Below are 21705 nucleotides of genomic sequence, written 5' to 3' on the forward strand. Positions count from 1 at the left end.
AAACCTATCTTCAGATTTCGTAGAGCTTAATTGGATAATTGCACTCTGCGAGAGACAGGGATTGTGCACCAGGTAGGAGTGTTTTTCATTATGAATTCTAGCCTTCTGAATTTGAAGCTGGAAGTCTCAGGAAAAAGTCTGTTCATATAGCACAGAACTTTACATGCTTTTCATCCCTTCTTCCTGACTGCTCTGGAGTATGATCTCTGGTCAATTTTGATAATTCATCACAGAGAGAGAACATAATACTGATGAGGCAGGCAGAAATCAAAATCCCGCAGCAATTTGTCAGAGCATTAAAAAGAGTAAAACAAAAAACCCACAGCAACCCACAAATGGCATCTTAAATGCTTGTTCCAGTGCATACTGGAAGCATCATTCAATAATTAAGATAAAAAAAAATAGAAGTCCAGCTGTCTCGCTGCCCAAAATAATGTAATAAATTAGCAAATTAGAACAATGCATCTTAAAAAAAAAAAAAAAAAAAAAAAATCTAAGTACTGCCCAACTCTAAAAGCAGCATCCACTGCTAGTCCTCCAGAAACCTTTGAGACCAGACTCCTGAGATCAGATTCTCCCTAGAGATTGCTTTTTTCTTTTTAGTGTTAGGAAATGAGTTCCAAAAAAGATGCAGTTCATCTGCGTCCCCACTATGGCTAATGCAGAGCTCTGGCTGCCCTGGGTCAGTGTTGTCCTCTCCAGCATTCCAGCACGTCTGTGGAAGCTGTCGTGAGCGAGCCTTTGGCAGGCATCTAATCACCTATTATTCAGCACTTGATTAATCAAATTTTGTGGTATTTTTTGGCATGTTCTTACATTAATACAGAGATCTTTAATTCCTTGAGCAGTGTTAGGTTTTTGCAGATGTTTAGAAAAAAAAACCAAACCACCCAATACATAAATGAACAAGATAATTTAAAGCCACAGAAAAGATGTGATTTACTTTCCTTCCTCCAGCAGGTGTAATCCGTATAGCCTCAGACATTTTTTTTGTCATCAGTAATTTTCAGCAATTGTTAATTGATTTTTAAATTGATTGCTTTTGATTCATAACAATATAATTGAGAAAAAAATGTGCCCCCACATCTCTCTGCACTCAGACTCTGAACTCCAGCCCATGTGTAACATGTCTGATACTTGCATTCAATATAAACATAAGCAGGTTTAGTTGCAAACAGGCAAATACTGTTTTCAGGCCAGGTTTACAAACAAGCTTTGGAAATTCAAATAAAACAACTTATATGTTATTTTGTGGGTTTTTTCATAATACATTATATTGAAATAGTTTTGTCTAAGACACAGATCCATCTAATATATTCGTAGGCTTCAAAATATTCTTGAATTACAAATAAAAAAACAGTAGAAGTCAAAGCTGGAAGGATTTGAGGGAGAGTCTTTCATGCTGCATGTGTGACAGATCAAAGGCTGCACATGCCTTCAAAATTGTAACCTAGGTCTTTGCAACTGGACTTCTGACTCTGGTGCTGCAACTCATTCGAATGTCTGGTTTGTTTCTCTTCCAAGAGAAACGTAAAGAAGCTTTACTTCATTTGTATGACAGTGCTTTAGTAGAAATTAAATGTCTCCTGAAGCTGTCTGTGATGGATGGTGTTTGTTTGTGCCACCTTGGCTGCTGGGAAATTCTGTCCCCAGTACCTTGGACCAGCTCCCCATTAGATGTGAAAATCTGCCTCTTTTATTCAAGCTTCGTGCAACTGCTTAGGACGAAAGTAAGGGTGGTTTAAATCTCGAGGAGAAATGTTCAGTGTCAGGCTGGTTTTGCGTTCTAGAAACAACCATCGCAGATGTTCGCAAGCCCCAGGATTTTGTGTGGCATGCCAGGACACGTGCTCTGTGATACTGGAGCAGTCTGTTGTGGAGTGTCTTTTATTTTATCCAGACTTCCAGTGCTTACGAGTGCTGATGCAGGAGGAGAATGATGGGATGAAAGTAGATAATTGCATGCTTGCACTGAAAAACAATGGTAACCTAATTATGAAATACTTATGTATTCCGCTTTTGACTTCTGAAAACCTAATCTTTCTATTGTGCTTAGTGCTGACTCACCATACCCCTCACTGCGTGTCCTACCAAAGCTTTTGTTAGTAAATCTTCAGCACTTGGTCAGGGATCTGCTGGCTACTGGTCTGGGCACATCTGCTTCTCTGTTCAGTGGTGTGGTGAAGTCCAAAATGACCTTCTGACTTCAGACTGGCTTGCATGAAATTCAGTGGAGTAATTTTCCATCCCTGAAGGTATAGAAAACCTTTGGCTCTCGAAATTCAATTTGCTTTTCTAGTAGCATGAGCAAAGGGTGGCAGAGACGAGAAGCAGGTCAGATGCTAGTCAAGTCAATTAAGATGAAAGTACATATTTATATAGGTTAAACTTTGACTGCAGATGAAACTTTTTGTGTTTACTAGTTAGGTAGTTGGTTGGGGGTTTTAATTATTTTGAAGTAAGCCGAAGACAGTATTAGCAGTGGAAGAAGTGTTGTTGCACCACCATAAATCCTAGGGATTTCCCTGGGAAGGATAATTAAAGCAACATGCTTTGAACGCAGCTAATTAAGTAGCTGCCTCTTAAACTTTCAAGGAGGTGGTCCTGGCTGTCCCCTGAACTTCCATGTGGCCCTTCTCTGCTCCATACCTTCCCTCACCCTCCTCCCCCATATGATTTGTAACCCTGATATCTCTGTGTATCCAGTTTGGACCCTAGCTTCATGGGGAGGTGTGGTGGCACAGCTAGAGGATGGCATTCTGAGAGGGGGAGCTGAAACACGTGAGCTAGGAGGGGAAGGATCGCCTCAAGCCAGCCAGGAAAACATGAAAAACTGTAGCATAAGGTGTGCTTAACTTTAAGTCCTCGAAAGATTATATTTTTGTATGTATTAAGCATGTGATCATAACCTCAATCAAATTCTGCATGTTTGCCAATTTTTTTCATGTTATATTTTAACATACATGAACATTTATGTTTGCAAATGGACCAAGGAGAGGAAAAATTGTCCTGTATGTTAAGGCAAAACTAACTCCAGTAATGGAGAAAAAAGGAAGATACTTTGCAGATGAAACGAGGCGAGAAAACACACTGTCAGCGGAATTTGGCAATAGTGTTTTGCGGGTTTTTGTCCCCTGTGCCATCCCATGGCTGATACAAGCTATTAAAGTCCTACCGACAGAGCTTTCCTTCTACACCTCGATTTGTAGCTTGCTTTTTTTGAGCATTTACTAGAGTAAATGTGTAGCTTTTTTCTGGAGATGCCTAGGGTTTTTTTGCATGCTTCTCATGGTCAATCAGTGGCAACGTGCCTTCTGCACAGTCAGGCCTGGGCTTGGCTAGCATCCTTTGTCTCACACTTTCATTGATCCCTAAAATTACTATTTTTAATTTACGGTTGTCTTAAGGTTTTAAACTGTAACATTCGTACTATCTCCGTGTTTCGTATGTGAAATCAGTATATGCAATTGTGTTGTTTATCTAAAACATCCTTAGTTTTTGACTTTAACTATCATAGATCAGCTTTTTTGAAATACTGTAGTTTTCTGTTTAATGTGAGAATGTATGTACAGGTCAGTAAAATGATAAAATTCCTTTTTTGAGAAGCTAGCCAATTTATTTTGACATGGTCAAGCTGATATTAGTGTACTAATGTGACCTGCGTTATTGCTCCTTATTTAAAATTTATAGTGGAGTGATTCAGAAATCCCAAGATGACCTGGGGGAAGTCGTGCAGGGTGTGGTGCATAATATAAATAAAGATCCAATTTGTTCTGAAGACTTTATGATCGAAGTCCTGGCACAATTTCATCTTTTCTTCAAGTCTTCAGTTACAAATGTCCCCACCGAGATTAGCTGTTGGCTGGGTTTCCCATTCCTCGCTTACGAGTTACGGAGGGTGTTGAGCTGCAGTTTTGTGTGGTCAGTGCATGGTGGTGGTCTTAAACGGGGTCTGCACTGAGCTGCCGGTGGTGGTAAAGGTCAGGATTTGATGGGAAGAGGAGGAACTCTGGGGGTTTGCACTATAAAAAGGTTTGGCTGCATGCTGCTGTGCACGAGATCGGTTGTTCGTGTAAACATTTGTAAAATCCAGCAGTTGCCTCGTGTCGATCATCTGGGTTGCCCACCATCGCAGCCGCTGACCCTCCAGCAAAACCCAGGAGACAGCTGCTTTCGCCATGACATTACTCAGGATAATCAAACTGCCATAAATCAAGAAGGCTTTTGATGTGTCCTGGGTTCTGTAGGAGTTTTCCTTGCTATCTAATGTCACACCTTGTACCAGTGACCGAGGAGGACTCTTGCAGGTTGCTAGGAGAAGCCCTCGTGATTCCAAAGGGTGCTTTCCAGGTTGGTGTAGATCAGTGAGATTTTATAACAATTATTTACATAAGAAACTTGGTTGTTCTGCCCCATAACTCTGTGTAGGCCTGTATAAAGAGTGAAATTGTTTTCGCCCTGCATCTGTGCAGTTCGGAGGAAGACCAAGAAAAAAAGTCATCAGAGGAAGTTGGAGGTTTCACGTTGGGAGAGGGAGAGGAACAGTGTCGCAAAACGTGAAAGGTTTTGACTGCAATCAGGTTTTACAGTTACATGGTTTTTCTCACAGATAAACTTAAGTTCTTACGTTTTAGAGGAACCTAGGTTTCATCTTCTTCAAAGGACTTAGGGAGGTTTTTCAGCCATTGCTTGTGCATGTGTGGGGGTTTTGTGTTTGCGTACTTTCACAGCTTAATACGGATAAGTACTAACAGAACGTAATCTTTTAATTTAGCTCTCTGTTGTCTACTGACTTGTGAAATATTTTTAGGTAACTTAGCCAGAAGTGATTACGTAGATAAGCAGAGATAAGTCTTAAAAAAAAAAAAAAAAAATCAAAGAAAAGCTTTTTATTTTCTTAAAGTTGCACTATTTTGGAAAATAATACCTTACTTTTTCATTATCAGCATCCCAGATATCTCTGAAACTAGATGAATTCAAAATACTGTCCTACTCCCGCCATCCCCCTGACTTGTGTTCTACTCTGTCTCTTGGTAGCGTGAATAAAAGCTAGGTCGTGAAAACCAAAAGCTGAAGCTGCTTTGGTGCTGCAGCATTTGCATTTCGTCAGAATCCTTAAAACCAAAAAAGACAAGCGGTTTTTTTCTATTCAAAACTAATATTTATGTATTATGTCATCATTTCTGGTTTTAAAATAAAACTGAAGTACACATTTGGGGTTAAAACTCACTGATGTTATTCTGAGGGGTTCCCTGACTGAAGTTAAGGTGAAAAACAATCTGATTCTTGCTCTTCAAGTATAGTTTACTTGTATCCTGTATTGATGCTAACTCTGCAGGGTATCAGTTAGTGTCGGGAATGGATAAAGACAGGACATCAATACCCAGTAACTGCTGAGATTGCTGATGGATTCTTTGAAATATGTAAGTATTTGATAATAATAATTATGACTTTTGTTCGAAGCATCCTAACAGGTTTGATGTGGGTGGGTAAATGCTGTCACCTGTAAAATGGGTAACAGAGCAGGGTCGGTGAGAGCCGAAAGGCACTGCTGGTCCTGGAGAGCCCATCAGGGCTGCGCTGGGCCACGAGCCGGCTCTGAGAAGCGGGCTGTGCTGCTAGGAGCTGCTCCAGGGTGCCTGGACCTTCCCGTGGTCCCATGGCCTGCTGACACGCTGGAGTTACGTGCGTGTTTGTGTGCTTTCATCGTCGAGAACTGCTGTTCAGAGATGACTTTAATAGGCATGTTCTTAATATAATTTTTAACGTGATTAAATTTGAATGCGTAGTTTATTGTGTGTAATGCCTGAGCTTCGAGGTGGCATTGGGAAAGAGCCAGTGCTTTTATCTTCATTTGGATTTGCCAAAAGAAACCACTTCCAGAGGAGACGTGATTGAGTTCTTGAAGGTGGAGCTCTCCTGCTGCCCGTGAGCTGGCCCGGGGTGGTCACGAGCAAATGCGGCACCCAAAGCAGTGGCACTGCTGCCGTCGCTGTGCTGGCTGGCTCCTCTGCCAGAGCTCTGCTGTTCTCACACCCTGCCTCTTTGTAGAAGTCCTATACACTGTAAGGGAATACAGCTTCAGAAAGCTTGCAGCTTGAAAATCTGCAGCAATTCATGCTGCTCTGGTCCTTACCAAATCCTCTGGAGCAGTGGAGGTGGGAGGGGGTTTTCTGTGAGCGGCAAGCAAATTTTTACCCTGGAGCAAAGTGGGAATGAGGAGAAAAATGTTAAAGAGGGAGAAGTAAGTTCATTTCCATTGTTGTCATTCAGGGCATCTGCGCTTTGTGTGAAAGCAGCTTTTTGCATCTGCCACAGGGAGAGGTTTTCTTTTCCCTGGCAGCTCCTGTATGTCTCCTTAGCTTCCTGCTACAGGGGGGACATTCCTCCTGGACAGCAGTCTTGCCTTTGGGTAGAAGCAGGTAATTTAAGCTTGGCGTTTGGACATTTTTGAGTGATCTTATATCATGTGCGTGAAATTTTAATTTAATGCTGCTATAGAAAAACAGCTTAAACCAGGAGAAACTTATGTTCTTGTCATAGAGCTCATTTTTACTTTGTTTTTTCGTGAACTTCAGTATAACATAGAAGATGAAAGAAAACTAGAGGAAAAGTGGGTGTGAGGTAGGACTGACGCGCTTTTCAAGTCTAGTAAATGCAGAAGCAATTGACAGTTCACCAAATAATTTATTTTATTAGCTGTTCTGGTGTTTTTACTCCATTTAAGGAGGTGATTTTTTTTTTTTAATTGCCTTGAAAATAGTCCCCATCCACGGACTCGATACCATTTCATAGGACCACTCACCCTGTGCACCTGAGCAGAGGTGACAACTATGGGCACTCAAAGTGCAGCTTGGTGTTGTTTCAAAGTATACACATATGCTTACATATGTAAGTAAAGCTTACAAGTGTAAATAAAACTTAACATATGAGCAAAATATAACTCAGCTTTAAAACTGCTTCTGGTAAATTGCAATGAATCAGGTACTTGTTAAAAATAACAAATAAATAAAAGGAGGAAATATAACTACTTCAAAGAAAATTTCGTTATAAAGGAACAAGTTTAGGAAAAGGGAAAAAATGAACCAATGTGGTATCTGTGAGTGACTGACCTGTTTCACTTAAGGCGAGGTTTCAGTGACACAATCTTTTGTGTCTCTTTAAAGTTACAACTTAATAATTCATATTTGCTTCTGTCATACTTACAGTTACAGATAACTGGTGTGGCAAACTGTGTCCAGCAGTAAAAAAGGATCTATAGTGAATAATCAACGTGACATGAATCCCCTTTTTCCACTCTGGCATCTCGGTGTTTTCTTGTGTTTCTCACACTGCAGCCACCCCCTTCTTGGTGCGATGCAGCAATACCTGTGTGCATCATTTCACCAACAAACTCGATGAATTCCTCCTCTGTTAACTTGTCCACAACCAGTTTGCTTGTGTGACTGGGTTTGTATTGACTTAGATGTTCTCTGTAAAGAACAATATTATCTTAAAATGTTCATATTGTCTGCGCAGCCGTAACAATTCACTAGTACGACAAGAAAACATTATTTCATGGAGTGATGCAAGGAAGCCCTCATGCTGCTGGCTACTTAAGGGTCATGCAGTACAGCGATGGAAGCAGCCCAGTTAAATACAGCCTTTCCTCAGCACAGGACGTTTGATACTGGGCAAGATGGACCTTGAATCTGAACTAGAGGTTGTGCTTTTGAGACTGGTTTTGTCTTGTGTCATCCTGTCATTGGGTGATAGTAACTGGATAAGTCGCTCATCAGGAGTTCTCTCCATCATTTAAAAACTGTCATGTAGCAGTGAAGGAATACCAAAACATGAATGATTAAAGTAGTTTTGGTCTACAAGGTTAAGCATATAATGTCATTTATGAGACTTAACTTATGCAAATAGCATTTATGGCCATGTGGTAGAGCATATTGGATACATCAAACCATCATTCTAGGCTAGGGTTACACCCCCACCCCCCCCACTTGTGCTGCAAAATGTTGGCAGGCAGGCCTGCAGATGTGGAGGTGCAGACTGCACCTGCTACAGGCTGGGTGCATTAAAAGGAGACTTCCTCAACAGATAAAATGTCACATCTTCAGTTAAAGGTAAAGGTATAACCCTCACGCTTGGGGTGGCTGTCAGCAACCCATGACATTATCTCACTTTTTGACAGTAAAGAGTAGCTGGCTCAGTTCCAGTTTACGCTAAATGTGAATTGCACAGCCTGAATAATTATGTTGACTTTAATATTGCACTGTATAATTCGGCAAAAATAATGCTTTAGATTCAACACAGAAACACAAAACCAAGGTTCAGATACGCTCAAGTTCTTGTTTCTTAGGAAAACTGTATACTGCCGCCACATAGTCTCTAATGTGGTGTGATGTCTGAAAGGAGATGATGATTATTTCCTTAGCTTGCTCTGTTTAAAGCAGAAGGACTTACATTTAATATGCACCACTGGATTAGAATATTTGATTTGTAACCAGTTTGGGCTGTGGTATGACAAATTGTTTATGCTTGTGTTGCTACTGGAAGAAATGGTATTAGATATCCCCATCACCATCTTTGTTTCAGAACAAATATTTGTGTAGATACGTGGTTAACTGGCTGGGGGAACTGATACAGTTGAAAATAAATCCATTTAAATAAACCCCAAAGTTAAAAAAAATAAAAAAAATTAAAAAAAAGAACAAAACCACCAAAAAAACCGCAAAACAAAACCCAAACAAAACAGAAACTTGAACTCAGCCAAAGAATAGTTTCTCCTACCCATGCTACCATCTGACCATACAAACATCTGCTGGCATGAATGTGAAGAGATGATACAGGGAGAAAGATTGAATGCCTGGGAAGGTTGGGAGAAGGTGTGACTGCTTTATTTTTTAATGGAAATACTACCTTGTGTCGAATTCAAGGGCGTAGTTTGACAGTTTGACTTGAGTGCTAGTGTACAGAATCACTGTACATTAGTGAAATCAGTTAATACAATTTTGAATGAATGCCACCCATCTAGTGTAGCAGAAGTATTTTTAGTTCCACAAATCGCATCTAGAAAATGCTAACATCTGAACATGCATCTTACTCATCAGTCTGTATGGTGAGACTGACAGGCGAAACCCAAACCCACTGTAACATTTAAAAAAAAAAAAAAAAAAATCTGTCAGTGCATTGTCGGGTGTTTATGGTATTTGTTGTCTTGACCAGGAGAATAAAAAAATGAATTGAATTTTGAGGTGTTTATCCAAATAATTTTTTTGCCCTAGAACAGATGCAATTCCTCAATTATACTTCATTAGTAAAATTTATCAGAGGAAGGATGGACAGTTGACTTTCTAATGCTAGAAGATAGCGATGGTGACCCTTGTCTCAGTCCATATTCTCCTACATATTTTTCTGTCCCTCCTAACCATTCCCTCCTATTCCTTAAGTGTGTTTCTCCCAGCTCACTTACGTAGCTGACAGTGTTGACTAAAGCCAAGTCTTTGATTCAGACTGGAACCTGCTTGTTTCGTAGGGAGGCTGGAACTGAGATCGAGACACCCAGCTTGCTTCCAACAAGTCTTCTGGCAGATGAGATGGGGGGGGGGGGGAAGAAAGAGCAGACTGTTCCTTAAAAACAAGCAGACAAGAAATAGCAAGAGCAGAGTAACACAATGTGCTCCTTAAAAAAGAAATGCTCAGATGCAGTGTAGTCTAGCGTGAGTGCTCAGACCCGAAATCAGTCGTACTGGTTACTGATGCGGTGCACGCGCTGCTGGTTTGCAGTGCTGGAAACTCTCAAACAGATGGATTGCACTGCTTAGAGAAAATGGCAATGTCTGAAACCAGCTGTAAAAAATCAGCGTAAAAGGTAGGTTAATGATTCGTTGCTAGGTGATCTAATGATTTGATCCCTTTTCTGTTGCTCTGTCTTTCTCTTATGGTGGTGTTTATTTTTATATACATTCTGTACATTATGAAAGATGTAAATATATCAAGTCAGTGCTTTCTGGGGTATTCTGTGGCAAGATCAATTTTTCTTGCATTTGGTCTCTTGCGCTTTTTTTTCCTTCAGTACTCCTTGTTTCTCTTACCTCATTATTATTTTTGAGCTGCTTTTGTGATTTGGCATTGAAAACAGTTATTCCAACTAAAGCAGCATAGCATGTTACTTAGACTTTACAAAGTGTGTCAAATGGGGATGCTCAGTACTTAATGTTGCACCTAAAATCAACAGTTCCAAGTTCCTGCAATAAATTGGAAGCTTTTGTTAAATAAAACTTACTTCTAAGTAGAGAGATGCATATCCTCCTGACAAAGGTGGAATGCTCTACTTTCTCTCTGTAGCCCAGTTACGGTTATAAAATACAGAACAGAATATGGAGGCCAAACCCGTGAGCTATGTAAGGCATCAAAGCACGGGGAGGACACGACCTGTTTTCTTTTGTAGCAGTACCAGAGTTCAGTTCAGTGTGAACCAGGAGGGCATAACTAGATGGGGGGAAGCAGAGTTAGATTAAGAAGTTACCCTGTAGCAAGAGCTTTTGAGCTGCTTTGTTTCACAGGTCCCTAAAAGTGTTTTCAGCAGAGATGGGTACTCTGTAGAAAAAAAGCATACACATGCTGACTTATTCTTCTTAGTTTCTTTTGCCCCCTCCCCCCCCCCACTGGAGTAGATGAACCGTAAGTGGGAAAACTGCTTTTATGCACACTTTTAATATCTTTTTGGCATGACAGCATGTGCATGTTAGGCAGAAATGTGGCCTAGAATGTTTGTCTCAGCTGAGCAAAAGTGATGGCTCTTACCAGGACAGAATCAGATCCTTGTTCAGGTTTGATTTCTCTCTGTGTGTTTGTCCTTTCTGACCAGTCTGGATATAGTGTCTTGTTGCTATAGGGGTGTACAGTCTCTCATGCCCACCTGTGCCCTTAGTCTCTGGAACCACATATACTTACGCAGTGTAGCATGCATAAGAAACATTAGCGAGTACTGCTTCAGGAAGATGATCGCTCACCTTCTGTAATTCATTAATGTCTTTGAAAGGGCTGGAAGCCAAAAAGCAAAGCTGATTTTTCTTGTAGGCAAAAGAATCTCACAAAAAGGTGGGGAGGGGGAGAGAATCCTCTGTCACAGTTCATAACTTTTGAGATCAGGATTTTCTGTAAATACTTACTTCTATGTCATTGCCAGTCCTGTACTGAGAAGGAGGTACAGATTTTCAGATCCCCAAATGCTGAGCACATTTTTAACAAGTGACCCTTTTTTTAAAAAAAAAATCAGTGCAAGATGCAAATAAATAATAAAAGAATGGCTGATTTGTTTGAAAATTTTCCAGCCACACAGTAGGGGTTATATGAGAGTCAGCCTGGGCCCAACAGAGCGGGCATTGAACCAGACCTAATAAGAACAACTGGACCCAATACCCGTATTATGTTCAGTAACGGAGGGGTTTTTGTAGTACAAGGACTTTAATGTTGTAGTCTTAATGGCTAGAGGTAACAAACCAGTCTGAAAGGAAAAAGGAAGAAATTAAGTCCAAAGCAATTACCTAAAATCCACAAAAAAGATTTTTCTATTGCCATCCACATTTCTGTCTTTTTACAGATGAATGGGCTTTTCTGTCACTGTAAGAATGAATTGTAAAGTAACAGACTTGAACTAATTATGTCCTGTAAACCTATAATAATAACAATAAAAGTTTTCTGAAGTTCAGACATGCATGTAGTTGGTCCAGCCAACCGAGTGGATCAGCAGCTGAGCAACAGTTTGCTACTCGGGGTTAACAGGATTCAGGAGCGCTTCAGGAAAAACAGCTGGACAAGGCAACTCCTGGAAAGAAGTAACTGAAGAGCGGGAATCGCAGCTGGTCGCCAGTTCAAGCAAGGTTCTTGCTGTCTGCATTTCTGGACTACTTTCAGGTACCAGCAGGTCCTGGAAGGTGTCAGTTCTGACTCGGATAGAGGTGTCTACCCCGACGCAGATGGAGAACAGTGTAGGTTGAGAGGTTTGGTCTCAACCTCTTCATACCTTGTGGCAGTTGGAGAGTGAGCTCATGGTCTTGTGTTGTCTTCTCATGGTGCTTTTTTTCTTCTCTTCTTCAACCTCACTGTTTTTCAGGGAAGGAGAGGAGAGAGGAGGGGAAATGTAATACATGGTTACATTTATAAGGGTATCTCTTCTAACCTCAACAGAGGCAAGCTGAGCTGTGATGATATCCCCAAACGCTGTCCCAAGAAGTTTACCCTTCTTCTTCAGTTGTCATAACTGGAAAAGGCAATAGTTCATTCTTTAGAAAAACTTAAGCTCCTTTTATACTTCTACTAGGTTTTTGCCAAACTCTCACTTCCTTGAAGCTTGTCTTCTCCCCAGCATCCCCAAACTGATCACATGTAGCAAAGAACTTGGACTGCACCTGAGCAGCAAATGTAAAACTTGCTGATATGCTTCCCCAACCTCCATAACGAAGCCGACAGAGTTCACGGAGCTTGCCTCCAGGATGTGAATTAAATGTGCCGGATCATGGTACATTCATCCAGCATGCTTGGTACCTCCTGAAAGCTCTCAGTGTCCAGATGGATAATGTTGCATCCCGGGACGTGTTCTCTCCCTCAAAAAAAACAACAAAAAAGAGGGCATAGAGAACAAAGACAGTTACAACCTGTAGTGATTGATTTTAGAAGGGTGCTAGTTGTATTTCATCTCAATCCCAAATTTTATCATAATCTGTAATATATAAGAAAGTCATACGTGGTTTTCTTCTACCTAATTTGTTAATGCTTTCTCTAATCTCTAAGTGGTATCTGTCTTGTTTTCTGCCTGGGGTTTCATCCTTGCACTCTCCCTTGCAGCGTGCCGGCAAACCCACTTGGGTGTCAGTGTGGGAAACTGTCTGAAAACCAGTTTGCATCCTCCTGCCAGCCTGGTTCGTGGCGTGGCTGCGCAGCGGAGGGTGCAGCACGAGGACCGAAAGACAGGAGGGCGGCTTAGGTTGCTGAAGCTGGTTTTAGCAAATGTTTCATCTGCAAAGTCTGCGAGGTTGTGGTTGGAAGAGGTGCAGTGCTCCACGTGAGTTCACCATTCACAGAACGCCCCAGACAGTAGTTGCACTGACCCATACGAGAGGTGCGTGAACTTTGCCATGGATCAAGGACACTTTAAACCACTGGTACCATAATGTCAAACCGTGCTGTCTAATACTGCTCGACAAACATGAAGGAAGAAGAGTTGGCTTGTTTTCCTCTGAAGAGGTGAATTATTTACATACCAAATATATTAGCATGCAAATATTTTTATATTAAATATATTATTGAATGTAGATATTTGCATGTTAAAATCTGTTTTCATAATACACTATCTCATCCTACAAATCGTGGTTCTCTTTGTTCTTCAAACCTGAGAAACCGTCCCTCTTCAGTACGCGTTTGAGGAATGGTGTTCCTGAGTGTGCTTCTGAGCTGGATTCTTTGTATGAAAATTCAGGTGTCTGCTTTTGATCTGGTTCTGTTTGTGTTTACAAATGCTTATCAGGTTTTTTAAATGAAGTTTTAAGCATAGTTTTCTGCCAAAATACGAAAGTTTTTTTGTTGTTTTTTTTTTTTTTTTTCCCTAATGTGGTGAGCTTCGTTTTTTTCAAATGTAACATGCTTCAGTGAGGATCTTTGCGTACAATTGCACATAAGAGGACAAAAGCTGAAACTCAGCTCGGGGATGCCGTGGCAATCCTGTGCAACCCAACGTACGACCTTCTCTGCACTTCTCTCGGTGCCTCGGAGTGTCTCCTGAAAGCGCAGGCGTCAGGCAGCACTCTGCAGAGATCCCCTGGCAGTCTTCGGGCAGCCCGGCGCCTCGTCTTTAAGCTGGGGTTATGAGATGCTTTGGAAGTGCTGTAATTGAGGAATGTCTTCGTTGGAGCTGGGAGATGAACTCTGAGCGGATGTTAGACGGAGGCCCCGTCTTCTGGGTGTGTTTGGCTAAACATGTCGGGAAGGAGAGCTGTATCAAATCCGGGGGGGGGGTGATGAGTACGGTGTAAAATGATACAGGAAAGTTTGTCATAAAATATGTTATGGGCATTTAGAATGTTATAATTCTTAATTGTGTGCTGTTGGTTTTTATTTTAACTTGAATAGAGATGGCTATGCAGTATCAGGAAATATTAATGTTTTTAGAAAACGTTTTCTGTAACTTTTCCTTAATTTTCTGATTGTGGTAATTATTCACTTGTTCTCCTTTCATTTTAGATGTTGTTCTGCAGAGATGAAAAAGAATGTTATTTGTGTCCAGACTTGGAAGTTATATTCAATGCCCTCCTTTTAATTGTTAATTATTCTTCCCTCTTTTTTTATTTGTTTCAGGTGAAGCCTGCTATCCCCAGTGTTGAAGCATGAGTGCTGATGCCAGTCAGGTGGTGATCACTACTCCTCCCCCGGCCACCATGCCTCACAAAGAGCGGTACTTCGATCGCATCAATGAGAATGACCCCGAGTACATCCGGGAGAGGAACATGTCTCCTGACCTGAGACAGGACTTCAATATGATGGAGCAAAGGAAGAGGGTCACTCAGATACTGCAGAGCCCTGTGAGTGTATTTAAGGGGGGGATAAGAATGAGAGTGTGCTATTTTCTGAGATTGCTGATGACTTTTTGAGGCTTAAAGAAAGAAATCTACATCACAGCTAGCTAGAAGAACTCTGGACTGTGTTCTAAGAAGACTCACTAAACAGATTATCCAACTTTTTGTTTGCCTAGTGTTTTTGTCTGTGAACAAGCAGCCTTTATTGTGTTGTTTTTTCTCATGATGCTTTTATATTCTTATGCTTCATTGCATTATTGCAAGAAGATCTGGCTGGCTGCAAAGTACTTAATTAAAACTTCGGGGCAGGGAAGAGAGGGAAGGAGTCACCGGTCAAATACGAACAAATTAGGGCATTACGTGGTGTTCTGCTTTCCGGGTTTGAATATTAACCTATCATTTGCATCAGCAATGCTTTAATTAACATTTTTAATTGGGATAAATTTGTTTAAAAGCTAGACTATGTGTTCTTTTCATGTCCTTGGGGGTAATCATACCTATACTTGACCATTATTAGCACTTACCTACTGGCTGTGTAAGTTCAGTACTTGTGTAGGCTACACATAAAACTATTAAACTTACTCAACCACCCTCAGATTATTTTTTAATTTATATTTTAATACATACATTCCTTGGGTTTAACCTGAGGAAAACGTTGGAAAGTAACACGGTTGCCTTGAGTAGTTTGAAGCCATAGGGGCTGAGTAAGGGCTGTGTGAGGGTGAGCCTTTGGAGGTATTGGGGTGTAATGTGAGTAATGAGGGTAACAGGACTGGGAAGGGGTTAAGCAGCTTTACAGAGCCTTCTCTCTTCAGTTCATCTGTAAGTTGGGGTGCTTCTTCTGTAATTTTTTGAAGCTTTTTCATATGTAATGAGATTGCAAACAGCTGTTAGTAATCACCCTATTATAGTCGTCCATGAATAACAGGATTGTTTGCTAAAGTGTACTTGTGGAGTGTCTCTTGGATCTGTGTGTTTCTCTGAGTATAATGTGAACCTGTTGACTAAGGAATTTATTACTTTCAAGTCAATTTGTGCAAGCTTGGTTTTGCAGCCAAGCTCTTTTATAAAGAAAATACTCCAAGGAGGTATTGCATAATGCTTTAACCATGATAATTTTATGTTAAATACTTGATTGTAAAATGTGATCAGAGTCTGCTCCTTCCTGTTAAAATATTCACACTATGAGTAGCCAGGACTCACAGCAAAGACTAGATCTTTAGCGTAACATATAAAAGTTACAGAGACCTTGTATGGGTTTGTATGTGTGTTATTTTTCGTTCCTTTTGATGGTGGTGTTGATCTGATGAGCATAACTATTCTCTTAACGTTTTAGGGGACCTTTTGCTAAGTCTGCCAAATGTAATAAATATCCCTTTGCTGCAGCCTCTGTGGGGTTTTTTTTAATAGATGCAGTGTCGGCATGCAGATTTTAGGAATGAGGACGAAGAGGGGCAACCCCTGAGTCTAGGTAACTGTTTTAAACAGAAGGTTGGAGGACAGAGGGCTGCGGGGCTGCTGTTAGTGTCCTGCTACAAGAGAAGCTGAACCTAGGACATTTTGGAAAGTTACTGTTTGGAGCTGCCAACAAGTTGCAACTTTTTGTTGTGTAAGGGACCGGTTGTCCAAATAAGCCAGGGGCCTGCCACCTGCTCGGCTCCTGGCATCTGCCACGGGGAAATGGGAACGAGGGAGCTCAGTGGGTGATCAGGCACGAAGAGGAGGTGTCTGAGCTACCAGTTCTCCTCACTTAAGTATCTCCTTTTATTGTCTCTTTTCTTGAAGTAGAAAATCTAGAGGAACCCTGCTATGGTTTCTCGAGTGAGGAAGTAAAAACATTTTTAATACAGTATCTGCGACTGAATGTCCATCAAGCAAATTTCATAACTGATCTGGGGATAGAAACTGCATTATTTCTTCCAGGTTTGGGGATAGAAACTGCATTATTTCTTCCAGGTTCCAGCTGCGATGTGTCATAGTGTTCTTGAGATTCAGGACTGAAAACGATTACCTTTCCTCCTCTTGAATACAATATTTGTCACAAAAAGGCCAGAAGGCATTTCTGAGTACCGCAGGTTCAGGATTGAGTATTGTGCATAATGGGGTTTTTTTTCTGTAGCTGCAGAATTACATTGCATTGGAAGTTTGCAATAGAGCTTTGTTGTTTCTCTGGTTTGTTCCAGTCGGCAAGGAGGAAATAGTTTGGAGGTGTTTGCAAGAAGAGGAAGAGAGGTTATCAGACACATTTTAAAGAAGACCTTGCTCGCTAGTAAATCTTCACCCAGTCTTAGACACATGCATTCGTATCTTCACCCAGTCTTGATATATGCATTTAGATCAGAGGAATAGTCACTGACTCATCTTGTGGCAAGTATTAGTAAACGTGAAGTGTATGTAGCAAGGATAATACCTTTCTCAAAAATACACAAACATGTATGGACTTGAGCTTCTTTGAACATGCAGTTCTCTGAGCAGTGGATTATGGTGTAAAACTAAAGGGTTAATTACTGTCATATACTAGGAAGCTTAGGTACTGATTTAATCTGTTTTATTAACAAGCTTTTTTCCTTCTTTCAAGTAGGAAAATCTAAATCTTTTAGCAAGAAAATAAATTAGAGAATATATTTCAGGAACCATGGTATATTTTGTGCAGTGCATGTTATTGTAAGGGCTACAGCCCTGACCAGACATCTTCAGACATCAAACTGCTCCATCTCTCTGATGTGCCGTTTGATGCACGTATTGATGTGCAATCTGACTACTGCTCTCTGATGTGCAATTTCTCTTTCCTAAATTAAATAATTTAAAAGCTACTGAAAAGCTATTCTCATTACCTCTGATCTTTGCTGATGTCTTAGAGTCTGTTCATAATAAGTCTTAAACAAATTATAGGAGTTTTATGACCACTGCCCATGAAGACGGTCCTGACATTATAAGTGGATTCTCAGACATGTTTGCTTAATACTGCATGTAACCCGTGAGCATCTGGCAGCCTGGAGAATCTGATAGGACCTGCATATTTGTTGCTCTGTGTCTGTTAGAAAGGTGGAAAGAAATTAAAATCAGCTGGGTCTGAGCAGCCTGGTAGCATCCAGAGGTACTGCTGGCCAATCTTTGAGGTGAAGCTATTTAAGTTTATTTCAGTGATGTCTGCATGTTCAGAAGGTTGAGGTACAGTGTTTTTATTTTTAAAGGAAAGGTACTACATTTCTTCAGTGAAATAATTTTATTGCTTTACATTGGGTCAGAGATACTTGACTTATAATACATCCAAAATTTTAAAAGATGAGAATTTTTTAGATTTTCGAGCTTAACTCTGAAATTAAAAACAGTTTAGTCTTTTTATATGCTCAACTATCATATATTGCTTGTTACACAGAGTAACTGCCTCTTTCAATGTGTAAACATTTATTTGCTGTGTCATCGAAACCCTTACCTCAGTTATGGTATGCAAGTCCTCCTGGCCTTCATTTCCTTCTGGCATTTCTCTGGTGCCCTCACCATGGCAACCAGAAGCTTCAAAAACACTTTTTTTCTTAAAAAAAAAAAAAAAAAAAAAAAAAAAGGCAATGGTTATGCAGTTATGGTGTGTGGAGACTGAAAAGTCAGTTCAGCACTGGGGAGATGCATGAACATACAGCCAGGAGAAACTCCCTGCGGCCTTCCTAGAGCGGCCAGGGAAGGTGTTGGGTGTTTCTGCGGGCAGGCAGCTGTGCCACGGTGATTCCAGTGAGGTGAGACCATGTGAAACAATTATCTAACCAGCTGGAAAGCTGACTGCAGGCTTTAGCAAGCATGACTGTGTGTATAACCTGGCAGGAAATTAGGATCACTGCTTAAACTGCGTTGAGGAGTACCTTACATCTACTTTGTATCTCTGTATTTGAAAGAGACCTACAAGTCGGAGTGGAAATGGAAGAGAGGATGCATTCACTTATTTAATTCATACTTAATATATACTGTTAAATGAGATATCTTTCACTATTTTTAGTGATGTAAGAAAAAGTTGGAGAAGACAAATTTGTGTATAAAGTGATGAGTTGCACAGATGAAATATGTAAACATAAAAAAGCCCAAGTATTGGAATTTAAATGTCTGGTATTTATGTTTTGAATTTACCAGTGAAATTTTTGTGTGGCTTGTCGAGACCCATTGAGAGTGTACTTGCCTTTTTTTACATATGAAACACACAGTTATTTGCAGCTTGTTTGGTTTGAAGTTGAGCACTTTGCTGCCAGGGTCTCATCATGCTTTGCTTTAATTTCATGGTGGATGTAGGGAGCGCTTACCAATCCATCGTGGCTCTGCACGGTGCTTGGGACGGTTCTGGCTCAACACTGCCGTTACGTGAGGGCACTGGTTCAGGTCTAGCCATCCAGATCGCAAAATCAGGCTTTTTTTATGCCAAGGTTAAAAATGTACTTCTCTCCTGTGCCTCTCTTCCTTCCTGCTTTGTACATACACACACGCCCCGGCCTCCCACGCTGGCTGATCTTGCCCAAAAAACTGAGGAGATAACAGTCCTGCTTAGCAACTCTTCTGTTCAGAGGTCTGCCTTAGCATGCAGCACACAGGCAGATTTTTCTCCTCAAGAACAAGCAAACCCACCCACACATGAATTTTTTTCCGGCTATGTTATTTTCAAACCATCAGGACAGAGATGAAGGATGGTTTGATTTATTTTTCCCAAGCTTCTGCAGTTGTCTAGCTTTATTTTGTATTGAGTGAATGTGCAGTATTTTCACACCACCACTCCCTTTTGGGGCAGTTTATTTTCTTAAAATATCAAAGTCCTTTCAGTTCCTCACATTTCAGCCTCCACTGCTCTTTGCCCACAAGTTCAAAAGCCCTTCAGATCCTTCAGGAGCATCACCCTTTGGCCAGGAAGGGCTCGCAACCTCGTACATCCTCTTCGGACCTCCTCGCTGGGCAGGCCTCTTGCATTGCAGCTCCCTCCTCTGGATTCGGTCTTCTCTGACATCTTCATGGCTTCCTGATGGGGAGTCACGGCCCTCCTCTCAGTGCGATGCCTTTTTAATCACATGCTTTCGTCATGCAGCCTGCGCAGCTTTTCATTCACCGGGGGAGATCAGCTCAACTCGGCGCATCATTTAACACGTCAGAAAATATCTCTTAAAGATCCTTTAAAGACCTCCTCTGAGCCGTGCCAATATCCCACTGAGCCCCGGGCAGACCAGGCGGGCTGGACAAATTCAGTGTTTACGTGAAGGGGAAAGTTTGCTCAGTGTAATGCTGTGTTAATTCAAGGCCCCCCACCAGATCTCTGAGACACCAAGCAATCCCATTGCCTGAATTCCATTTCTTTAGCTACGATGGTTCCAGGTCAGTTCATATCCATGTTCTGAGGCATGATAGCGCTGCAAGTGTGATTGAGAGTTTTGTGCTGTTCCCTGCTTTCTTACATTAAAGTTGAAAGTTACCTTTAATTCCTCACTTATTTCCATGTTACTGCTTTCCATTTAGTTTGAACTGTGGTTTTCATTAGATATAAATGCCAAGAGTTACCAATTCCCATTGATATTTCTTGTCTTCCTGCTGGTTGTTGAACTCTTTGGTTTGGGTTTTTGTTGTCTTGAGGAGTGTCTGCAGATCCTGCTGTGCTTTTGGTACAGTGTTCTTTTAGATTTTTCAAATCACAAAACAATCAGATCCGTCCTCCTTTGCCTGACAGCTTTCCTATGGTCTTATATGTATTTCAAGTTATTGATTGTAAATAATACTGTGGATTAATTCTGTAGGAAAGCGTTTAGGGAGATGTAAAATAAAATGCATTGTAAAGAAATCCACCATTTTTTCTGTCATTCAGTAGCCTTGTAAATTCTGTCCAATGAAGTCATCGAGTTGGTCTGGTGAGAGCAGGAAGAATGGGTTTCCATTGCAGTACACGTAATGAATAACGATTAAAAGGATTTGCTTAGCTGTGTTCATTTTTAAGTCGTACCCCACCCCCCAGCTGTTACATAATCCTTTGGCTTAGTGCAAGCTCTTAACAGTGCCTGGAGAACCCTGGAAAGTCGTGACTGATGACTTTCCCTCTGGCTGCAGGAGCCCGTGTGTCCAGAACACCCTGCGAGAGCTCTGCCCGTCGTCTGTTCTGGTGCATCGCCACTGCGTGTGCTCCCTCCCTCCCTCCTCCTGCACTTACTGAAAAAAAACAGTTGGTTATGCTCAGAAATGTGGAAGACCCCTGACAAGTTGAAATCTGAATTCTTCTAGCATTTTAAATTTTTGCGGTTATGGTCCACCCAGCAAGATGTATGGGGCACCACAAAAAAACATGAGGGAGGGACCCAGGCACCCGCATTCACAGCAGCAGTTGTGTGAGCGTGGGGATCGCTGGCGCTGGGACTTTGGGAGCTGGGTGTGCTGAAGATGGGCTTTGTGAAGGAGTTCACTGCTTCAGGTTTTGCTTTAATCATAGGGTGTCTCTCGGCTGCTTATCGCAGGAGTAAACACAGCTTCAGCTCACGCAGAAAAGCTAGTGTGTACCAGGTTAGAGGAGCTGGAAAAACTGGTGCAGGCTGAGCTCCATATGGGGACTGGCTTGGTGTCAGTCAAGTCGCTGAATCCAGCCCGGATACCCACACACTTCACTGCAAGTAAAGAGATTATTTTAACTTCACCTAATTCCCCATATTTAATACTGAGTCTATTTCTTTCTGTCTTAACACAGAAGCTCCCCCTTTTATTTTTCATGGCGTTAGCAAATGCTTTCGGTGACTCTTATCTTCTCACCGCCAGCCTTAACTCGCTGGCGGTTTTTTTGTGGCCAGCTCCACCCTTTTTCACTTCGGGCACTGGTGGTTTGTATCTAAACTCCAGTCTTGAAACAGCCTGTTGCAAAACCATATCGGCTGTTTCGGTGAAGGTCTTCCTCTCCACGGGCAGCTGTGTTCACAGCACAGGGGTTGATTTCAACGTCTCTTCACTCTCAGGAATAAAATACCAGTTAAGTTTTGAAACTTTTCGTCAGCGGTGGTGATTTGGCTTAGAGACTCTGTGTGGGTGCGTTTATGTGTAGGTAAGTTGAATTAGACCCTTTTTAAAAATGGATTTAAGATATATAAACTCTGATCAAAAATGGGCTAAAGTGAAAATGGGTGAAAGGGGTTTATTGAAGTAT

General features: G+C 41.3%; 1 protein-coding gene across 12 annotated transcripts in view; it reads left to right on the forward strand.

The window, feature by feature from the left end:
* ADD3 (adducin 3) overlaps positions 1–21705 on the forward strand; it is a 108654-nt gene that overhangs the window by 66475 nt on the left and 20474 nt on the right. For 10 of the 12 annotated variants that reach the window (XM_075423709.1, XM_075423707.1, XM_075423705.1 and 7 more), the window contains one exon: positions 14344–14567. In XM_075423709.1, coding sequence (XP_075279824.1) covers positions 14373–14567 — 195 coding nt within the window. In that variant the 5' untranslated portion in view covers positions 14344–14372. Of the gene's footprint in view, positions 1–9646; positions 9860–14343; positions 14568–21431; positions 21604–21705 lie in introns of those variants that run through there. The other 2 variants (XM_009942126.2, XM_075423716.1) reach the window with 2 other exon arrangements.

This window comes from Opisthocomus hoazin, chromosome 6 (assembly GCF_030867145.1).
Source record: "Opisthocomus hoazin isolate bOpiHoa1 chromosome 6, bOpiHoa1.hap1, whole genome shotgun sequence".
Taxonomy (NCBI): domain Eukaryota; kingdom Metazoa; phylum Chordata; class Aves; order Opisthocomiformes; family Opisthocomidae; genus Opisthocomus; species Opisthocomus hoazin.